Here is a 10,640-nt window from a genome sequence, read left to right on the forward strand (position 1 = left end):
CTGGCAGTTATGCAGCATACCTAAAGGATCACCACCTGAAACAAAACTGGGAACACAGGATGTTAGTAAATTTCCAGCTAAGGATATGTCTATATAACAAACTTCTTCTAGTGTGGATGTCAGTGATGCAAAAGGAAGGAACTACTGGCTGATAACAATACCAACAGCAGCATCTAGCAAACCTGCTTTTTATCAGCACTGCTGATAACTGCACCATTTATACAACAAAAGTACATTTATTTTTTCTTTTGTTGTGACAAACAGCATTCACCTGTCATACCTTAACAACTTCGCAATATTGATATGCCACCTTGGTGCTTCCCTTTTACACCTATTTAAGCCAATGCTGACACTGTCTTGTCATTTTTCACTTACATCAGCACTGTCACTTGTCTGGCCCTCCCCTGAGCTGTACACTCCCCTGAGCTGTACACTAGCTTATTTTTATATTTCACTTTTAAATGATATGGGAGGTGTGTGGTTTTTTTGTTTGTGTTTATTTAAGTGTAACTTGCTAAATTAACAAACAACTTCAGGATTATTAAGCTGACCAGAACACCTTCATTTGCTACTAAGAGACAGCTCAAAGCTCTTGCTACAGCCAAAAGCAGAGGAGGCATTTTCAGGTACCCCAGCTATCCCTGTCAATCAATAAGAAACACTCGACCATCTTCTTGTTTATATGGTGATCCTTAAGCTTTCAGACTTCCCACCCCAGAGAGACGAAAAACAGCAGACAGTGCTTCCTTCTTGCGGGTTACTTATAAACCCAGTTAGTGCATCTTGACTAGTAGTAAAAAGTAATTGGAAAGTGCGAAAGAGTAAAAACAAGCTTGGCTTAACTCTAAGAGTACCCATTTCTCCACATTACTGGAATGATTTGAGTTTGAGGGATAATTCCTGCTCAAACTCCTCTGACCGTATTTCCCAGTGACTGATCAGTTTTTACAGTGTAATATACTTGCACAGACCTATGGTTTGACCCATGACTATCCAGCACTGAAAAACAGAACAGTTCGCCTGAATGGTGAACTGAAAGATTTGTGACATCCGCAGAAGTTGAGAAGGTAGAAGAATGAGAGAAGGGCAATTAAAATCATTAAAGGGTCAGGCAGATGTCTTATAAAAAACAGACTAAAAAGGTTGGGCCTCTTCAATTCAAACCGGAAAAGCTGAAGGTGGGGCAGGAACATGACTGAACTGTACCAAATAAAAAAGGCAGCACATGAATTGAATAAAGCCTGACTGAGACAAAGGCTGTGAAGGAGATGAGGGTTTATCACAACATTCTAATTCTTGCTGAAGCAGTCAATTGACATTTCTCCATTAAGGTTTTACCGCCTTCTGATTACAAAAGTATTAACTTTTCTCCTGGTAAAGTACTGCTTAGAAATAACAAGTGAAAAGTCATCCTCTATAATGTGAAACCTAGACATGTGCTAGAGAAAAGCTTTGGTTTTACAGCACAAATCTGTGTCTGGAGAACCATCACCTACAAGAGAAAGAAATGATAACTTCCAGTGCAAAAAGTCTTGCCAAGTTATTACTGTATCATTAACAGAGTTACAGTAACTTCCCTTGGAACAGTGTTTTCTGAATCATGGTTATGACTAAACATTTATAGAGACAAAACCCAGTTCCTTAAAGTCCTCCTTTATCAAGAAAGTCTCAGACAGATCTAAAGTGCTGTTCAATTAGCTATGAAAAAAAGGTAAAGGGACAGTCTTCTCCAATTCATTATCAAGCTAGATGGATTCAAAAATGATTCCACCTTAGTACAGGGATTCACCATTGCTTTCATACTAAGTAAAACAATTTGGATGCAGGCACAACTTAAGTTCTAGGGTAATGGTTCCCCCAAAAACTTCAGCAGACTGTAGAGTTCCCCTTCCACTCTCTGCTCACTGGCTTCCTTCAGTTTCACATACTAAGATTTTCTGAAACAACAACCGACTAATTTTTAAGACTGACACTTTAAGGTGCCAGTCACTTAGTCCTCTGCAGTAAGGAGAGATTTAGCAAATTTTAAATTATAATCAATAAATTGATGTGACTACTGTAATATGATCCTACTTTTTCACTTCTTCATATTCTTTTCCATAAAAAAATCAGTAAAAATTAAAAATCATATCATAGAATAGCATGCTTCAGGTATCAGAACCTTCTTAAAGCCAGATTTTTTTTTTTAAATTTGATTCAAGCATGAATCTATGCTTGAGCAATTTCTTGCTCTAGGCTATAGGTAATTAACTAAATAGAAGATGGCTCAAAAATATAAACATGGCTACGCAAAGGGGAAAAAGTTTGTGTCTTTCTCTTAGCTTCCAAGTCACCATTCATGCTTAGCTGTTTTACATTAACCTCTCTATATAAACACAATCCCACAGAATACTGAAAACCAGTCTTCATCCAGAAAAGTAAAAATAAACAAGAAAAATCTGTAACTTCAATATTGTAACTTGGTTTTACATACATTTAGAACTGCTTTATAAAACAGTATGTCCTCCTAAAACCAAATATGATAGTTTAAGTACATGCATTAAATATACAAGGAAACTTTCATTACTATTTTACTGTGAAACTTTTGCTTTAGGTGCTGCAGGTACTTTAGTTGGTTTGTATCATGAATGTAGAGCATGTTCAACAGAAAATTAGAAATGCCAGTGGAATATTAACATTTATAGTAAAGACTTATTTTTTTGTTAAAGAATGAATACCATCGCGGGGGGGTTGAGGTAGCCTACTAGCTGTTATTGAATACTACTTAGCCATCTTTTATTGACTGAAATCCTTCAAACATATTCTGCAAGTACTAGGTCTTCTTTTTCTTGAAAAAGATTCTTTCCCATTTCTGAGTGGAAAAAATGTGTTTCAGCATGACACATTTGACAGTTGCAATTTCTTTCAAGCATTCCATACTGTAATCATGTTATAAAGTCATTAAAATGAATTAGATAGAGGGAGTTACAATATGTATTTTACATGGGTTTGGAGAAAAATTATAAAACGTCATTCATTTTTTTATTCTGTGCTATTAATTCAGTCTTTGTTTTCAAACTGCAAATTTCACAGCTTTTCCATCACTAAACATTGAAAACTGGAACAATACAAACAGTATCAAATGAAAAGACAGCACTAGATAGTATAGTATTTGAGTAATTTGGCAACTACTGTAAAGTAAGACAATAGGCAAAAAAGGTAAGACAGTATGAATTAGTCAATTCCGTGTATAATCGGAATATAATTAAAGGTTATTGGGGGAGCACAAAGAAGCAAAGACCAAAAAATTATTCAGAAACAATGCTTCAGACACCTTGGTATCAAGGAATGCATTTAAGATCTCAAACCAGAGAGTTTAATTGCATGCTGCCTCTTTTACACAGACACAACTGTCACTGAAGGAGAATTATGTTTATAATCTTACCAGATTCTCAAAATGTGGGACATAGCCCATAAAATATGTAAGGCCCATTCATAATTGCATTCAATTAAAAATAAAATAAAATTAAAAAAATAAAAACCAAATAAAAACCCAAACAGAACACAACACCAAACTTCGGATTATGGCATTTGCAAATACAAAATACAACAAATTGTTTCTTCAATATTGGTTATGGAATGGTCAATACCAGAATTTGGGTCACCACCAAAAGAAACTTGTGAACTCCTTCTCTGGAACAATAGCATGTATTACTGCTTGGAGGATTATATTACTGGAGGACTATTTCCCTGCCAAATATTAAGCCAAAAAGTTTTAACCAATTTGTCTACAAAACCTATTAAAAAAAACCCAAAACAAAACCAGTAACACAACTTTTTTAGCTCCTATAAACTGCATCTGACTTAGACATGAAGAATTATTTCACCAAGTTAGAACAGCTTAAAGCAGCTTCATTCTGCAGTCCATTTGAAAACATTAAACACCCACATTTAGTTTATGCCTGAAATCCAAAGTTTCACTCTCCAGACAGGAAACCAACAGTCCAAGCACTTACACGAATAGTTAGCTAAGAAATATATTAGATGACATGAAAAAAAATAGGAACTTATATAAACATAGATAAATAAAATCAAATAATGATTTCCTATTTACTCAGAGTTTTAAACAGTTTATATAACCATGCTCACACCTTGGAAAAGATGACTGACTGCCTTACCAAGGAGTAATCATGAGCATTCTATACGTATCCTTCACAAACTTGTCTGCAGTTTTAATTCTGAATGCAACAGACAGACAATACATTACTCATAAGGTAAGTATTGTGATGCTGATTTTAAGCCAAGTGACTTAAAGATGTCAAAAAAGTGAGACATGAAACATGTGCTATACTTCTTACTTCTTTAGAATATTTCCTTGCTACAAACAAAATGGAAAGGAGATACTGCCTTCTGCAAATAGCCATTGAAAACAAGAAAATTATCTCAATTTACAGTCTACAGATGACTTTCTTGCACTACCCATTTCCTCACAAAACTTAGTTACAATAGGTGTAAGAGTGTAAAGAGCTTTGCAAAGCTTTCCCTTGACACATTTCCCAGGGCTTAAAGCAGTGATACTGCCCTTCCCTTATCTGGTATCTTCAACATGCTAAAACTGCAGTGGTGTGAAAATAAAAATAACATTATAGAGAAACTCACCAAGCTGATCATTAAGACTAAAATTGTTTGTCTTTATGAACAGTCATGCATCTTTTTTCATCTAGACCATACACAGCAGCCCTAAAATACTCAGGCTACTCTTATGGAAATGACTGTTCTTAGCAAGCTTTAGATAAGGTTTTAGTTCTATTTTACTTAGACTAAATATTTAAATTGAACATTGCTATCTTATACATTATTCTCTTGAGAGTAAATCAACTCTCTTTTCTCCTCTATCTACTAATGCCTCTATGGCTAAACAAAGCAACATGGCATTTAAGTGAATATTATTAATTCAGATCTCCTGAGGACAACTGTACTATTTTACTGCTCCAGTTTCATCAGAGGTCAACTTATAGAGTCAATTATGAATAAAATATATATTGTTCTAATCTATTCAAGTATAGCAAAAAATTTTAATCAAAATTGCCAAAAGTTCTGCACTGATTCATTCTTATGTATTAAAATTCAATTTAAGACATTTTCATCTGCTTTTTCTTTCTAGGTCTAGCCTTATGGCAGCGTCACACATGAAACTTCAGGTACGTGAAACACAGTATTTGATGGGAAATTTTCAAACATGAATTTATCTTCCAACTAGTACCAAACATACAGGACTTCAGACAAACTGGAGCAATATCCTTCCTCATGGAACTTCATCTTTTATATTGTGAGTTCCAACAACTCTAACAAATTCTTCTAAAGAATTAGTGGAGCTAATGACACCAGGTAAGTCAATAGATAAAGAACAGAAAAAAGGAGCATATCAGTGCTTCAGTTTAGATACTGAGTGGTCAAAATCTGTTGATTTTAAGTGTTAAACTGTAGATGTAAAAAATATCCATCCTAGCAAGCAGCATGATACATTATCATTAAGGTAACTTCAAGTTGCAATATCCAACTGTAGGAATTATTTAGATCAATGTGCTGTGAGGCCACAGGAACTAGGAAATATAAATTTTCCTTGCTCTGCCCTGATTTTTTTTTTCAGTTCAGACTAATTAAAGTACTTTTTAGGATTAGAAATAAAATTATGATGTTAGTGGCATGCAAAAAGTAATTCTAAGCAGCCACCAACTGTCCGTTCATTTTTCAGCATTAAAAGGAGTTAAGGCTGCATTATCATTAAATTATATAAGTAAATTGGTCCAGTTGTATTAAATCACTATTTACAACTGGTATTCGTTTTGACCTGCTGTAGAAGACATTACAGCAAAACCAAGCTCTCCTGCAAGTCATATAGTCACAATACAAGTGAGATTGTTCTAGATACATAAACAAAAGCTTAACTTAAATGAAGCAACTTAATTAGTTTATTGCACTTGAAGAAACACTGTTATCAAAAGTCCACTATCATTAGCCAGAGATGAGCTTGTATTGGCCAGTATTGCAAATCTAGGTATATGATAATAATTAATGTAGTTGTAATTGTCAGAAGATAATGCATTTGGGTAATGCTGTTCAGCATGATTACGGCTATCAGCTTCCACAACATTTCTTCTCTGAACCTAAAGAGAAACCAGAACAGGCTTTTTAACCAAGCACCAGTTAATTGCTCAGAGTTGGAAAACGTGTCTTAGTGACTTTAGATGAAATATAAATATTTGATTTTCCAAATTCCTAAAAGAATCTTGTATACATAAGGCTTCTAACATCTTAGATTCAGGGTAATAAATGGCATACTACAAATGGGCAGAGCATTCCAATTCAAACTAAGAAGCATGAATGCAATCCAAAAGCAGACAAGTGCAAAGGATTCTCTAATAATAATAATTTGTCAATTGTATTAAGATACACACACACTATGTATTTTCTCTATATACACATACCATATACAGATACCCTCTATCTTATATAGTATACTGCCACATATGTTCTACCACCATAGAGTCTGTTCCCATAGAAGACTTAAAATTAATGTATTTGTACAGATGGTACCCATAATTATCATAACGATGGCCAAAAGTCCACGAATTTCTCAGAGAAGTATCCTCTAGTGAAGGGCTCAGAGGTGACATCAACTGAACATGAGGGAAACGCCTTTCTGCAATATAAGTGTTCTTATGTTAATGTACAATGTTCTCTACTACCAAAAAGGGCTGGCAGATTTTACTGAAATATAGTCCCAATACTTTATTTTATTCAAAATGTTAACTTAGGAAGATAACTGCATTTTAATTAGTTATGTGCATCTGTATGATAAAGATTCTCAATCAGGAACTTCAGCAAGAAAGAGCCACAGAACACATTACGCACTTTAAAGGTCTGTTTCCACACCATTAACTTCTGGCAATTTAGAAAGCAGCTTAAAGCTGATGAAAGTCTTCAAATGGTTACTTAAAATGACTACAATTTAATACTTACTTATACTGATTTACCTCAAAGCAATGCTTATTATGTGCACTGAACTGATATTTGATACAATAAAGCAATATAACACACAATAGAGTAACATGATATAATAATGTAACAAATTTCTAAAGCAAACTGATTACAATTAACTTTAACACTAACAGCCAAGTATTTTTCAGGGGACTAAACCTGATCAAATCAAGAACAGTTTCAAACTGTCTCTCTTTTTTTTTAACCTTTTCTTTTAAAAAAAACATAAGGTAAAAAAAAAAGTAGTTTGTGATCTAACTGCCAAATTTCAAAGTTGAAAACAGCCCCCAATGCTAACATTATGCTTCTTCAGTGTCTGTCAGAACCTTGTCAGTCCACTCAGTAATTCTAAACAATCCATGAAAGGCAATTAAAAATGTTTGGAAAAAAAGTCTATCATCAGCAACCTCAAAATACTCTTTACAAGGGCCATCACCTGATACTGAAGTACTGCAAGGGTCTATAAATTGAAAAGGGATGGAAAACTACACCATTATTCATTAGCCAAGAGGAAAAAGAAAAGAAAGCAGCCTAAAAGTGGCCTCTTTGAAGAGGCTGAAAGGGCTAGAATAAAAAGTCCTGTACAACCCTAAACCTTTGTCATCAGCAGTCTGCAGTTACACGGCTCCTCTGATCACGAGAGACTTGCAACAGCAGTTGAAACACTTTGAAACAGAGTATTTCTAAACATTACTTAGAAGTTCGTGAATACAAATGTATGAATTGTCAGGAATTAGAGAGCTTTAGAAAACTAGAACAAATAGCATCAAAGGAAATAAACTCTTCTAGTAATTTGTATAAGTCATTAAAAAAATAAGCAAGACTCTTGCACTTGATTGCAAGGAAGAGAATGAATCACAAGTTTTCAATACCCTTAAGACTTCTGTATACAAAACTAGTTATCACTAGACATAGCATTTTTTTATGTAAATAATTTAATCAGCTAGGCTTCATAATACTGTCAGAATCATTTAAGAGCTGCTTTTGTGTTTTTATTTAAATATTTGATACTTTGTCAAGAAGATGAGTTGCACAACTAAACCAAATACTTCTCTATGGGAAATCATAGGATGTAAACAAGCTAACCTATGTTCTAACAAAAGTCCAAAATATACAAAGCTTTATTTATCTGGCAATTCCACTTCATCATATATCTGCCAAAACCCTGTCACACACTGACTCCCAGGATCTTAAACAAAGGCAAATGTAGTTTTGGCAAATGTAACTCACACTAGGGTGTTGTTGTTTGGTTGGTTTTGGTTTTTTGTTTTGTTTTGATGGGGGGGGGGGGGAGGGGTTTGTTTTTTGTTTGTTGTGTTTTTTTTTTTAAGCACCTCACAAAAAGTTTAAACCCCCAAACTCCCCCACTTAGAATATTTAAAGACAAAGTCTTCAAAAGTTGACAGTTCTGTTCTAGTTTAGTTACTGAGGAAGTACTGAATGGCTACTCTTGCAGTGTCTCATGTGAGGTGTATATCCAAGAAAGAATAACCTAACACACCCTTGCTTTGGAAAGAGTTGCTTGCCAAGCATGCTCAGATGCGGGAACACAAGTACAGTTAGTATCTGTGCGTAATCCTCCTTCTCAAACTAGATGGAACCAAAATGAATGTTGATGAATACATGCACTACGAGACTTTTTTTAGATGGGAACTTTTTCCCACAAGTACTAGTACCTATTAATTTTCACATGTGCTACGTTCACCAAGTCTACCAGCATAACTGCATGTGTAATTCTGACCACTATAATTTTTAAAATAAGGCTTAATTTTGAAAAAATCCACTTCAACTGTTTACACTTTCTCAAAGTGAGAAGTCACATCCAACTGGAAAAAATTTTCTTGTTGTACACAAAGTACACTGAAATGCAAAATTTACAAGTTGTCTTCCTCAGACACCTTCCTCTACAGACTATTGCTAATACAGATGTGCCTATGGATAAATATGAAGTGAGAAGAAGTTTTAAAATGGGAGGGGAAATGCACACGTGGAGGAGAAAAAGACATTTAGTATTGTGCCTTTCAGGCTTCCCCAGTCATCTCTATGGGACACAGCACTATATTCACAAAAAGGGAATCAAAACTCCACTATGAAGTTTAAAGAAAAATGCTAACTACAAATGCTATTAGAGACATCATGTTTTTATAGTCACCAAGCTTTAGGATATAGCAACTTCTGAAATATTTCCCAGCAATTTTAGTCAAAAAACCACTCTGATCTTCCACACTGACGCAAGAACTACCATCTAGACTACACTAACACCAAAATAAACCAGATGCTCTTAAAATAGAACATTGACACAAATTCCGAGGGCGAAAAAAAACTCACCTAGCATTCTGAACTAACTGTGGCACTTTTGCTCAAATTTACAAACAGATAACACCACAGTACAATACAATCTAAAGTAATTTCTACCAAAAATAGCACAGCTTTCATGAGTAGCCACATTTCATAAACTCTCAAATGCAGTACTCTAAATGTTTCTTGACTGAATTAGCTTTTAGAAACACTGCAAATGCTATTATTTCTCATACTGTTTTTTTTTCTAGTCTCAAGGACCTGCTCCAGAGTCTCTATTAATGTTAGTTCCCCAGTTCTCTCGTGCTCATCCTCCATGATGTTTTTTCCACTCTATCCCTAAACCAAGCGTGGAGCATTAATGCCCCTTTAGAAGGAGGAAAAGAAGCTAAAGGTTTGCCTGAAAGCTACACTCCTGTCAAACACTACAGGCGTTACATCTATGACATTGTACTCTCACTTTGCTTGATAAATTGTAGATAAGCATCCTTAAAAACACTATTTATACCGGTATACTTAAAGATTTAAAGATCAAACAACTGAGAGAAGTTAGGACAGCCAAAATATGAATTCTGCTATGTAAAGAAAACCAAGATAACAAAACAATTTAATTCAATTCCACATGGAACAAGACAGGAGAATGCCCATTAAAAGCAACGTAAGCTCGGCCCTATGAACTACGCATGAGACACACGAAGACAATTTTACTGTTCATGAGCTTCCTTCCGGAGAGAAACTTTAAAAAGTATGACCTTCACACCTAAGACAATACAGTCAGTCTTTGTAAGGTCAGAAGCCACACTGTACACGAGGCCAAAAAACCAAAACACGGGAGAAGCGAGCGATCCAGCAGCGGGCAGGGTGGAGCACAAGGCGGGACAATGACCTAATAGGTCTCTTCTATCTTTAGTTTCTGTGGACAAGAGGCATCCGGATCACACGCTCTGCTCCCCAGCCGACACACCGGGGAACCGGGACACGGCCCTGCGGGCGGGGCGGCAGGTGGGCGCTGCACCCACCCACCTAACGAAGTTCTCCGGACACTCGGTGTTCGCAACAGGTACCCACGGGGACAGAGCTCACAGGCTTTCGACAGCTCTGAACTTTTCAGATACGAGCAGTACAAGCGATCGGAGTTGCCCGCTTGCCCTTACCTTGAACACTTTGCCGAAAGCTCCATCTCCCAGCTCTCCTATAATTTCCCAGAACTCCTCAGGGTTCAAATCCCTCTTGACGTGCTCGTATTGTTTCTTCTTCTTCTCACCGCCCAGCTTGAAGATCTTACGAAAGTTGAAGAAGGACATCTTTCCTCCTGCCGAGGG

The 10,640-nt window shown here is 35.8% G+C and overlaps 1 protein-coding gene across 1 annotated transcript in view; it reads right to left on the reverse strand.

Annotated features, from left to right (window-relative positions):
- SLK (STE20-like kinase) overlaps positions 1-10,622 on the reverse strand; it is a 45,566-nt gene extending 34,944 nt beyond the window's left edge. Inside the window, exon 1 of the mRNA XM_010076359.1 lies at positions 10,473-10,622. Coding sequence (XP_010074661.1) covers positions 10,473-10,622 — 150 coding nt within the window. The remainder of the gene's footprint in view (positions 1-10,472) is intronic.
- Between the last annotated feature and the right edge of the window lie 18 nt (positions 10,623-10,640).

Source organism: Pterocles gutturalis, unplaced genomic scaffold (genome assembly GCF_000699245.1).
Source record: "Pterocles gutturalis isolate BGI_N339 unplaced genomic scaffold, ASM69924v1 scaffold45051, whole genome shotgun sequence".
Lineage (NCBI taxonomy): Eukaryota > Metazoa > Chordata > Aves > Pterocliformes > Pteroclidae > Pterocles > Pterocles gutturalis.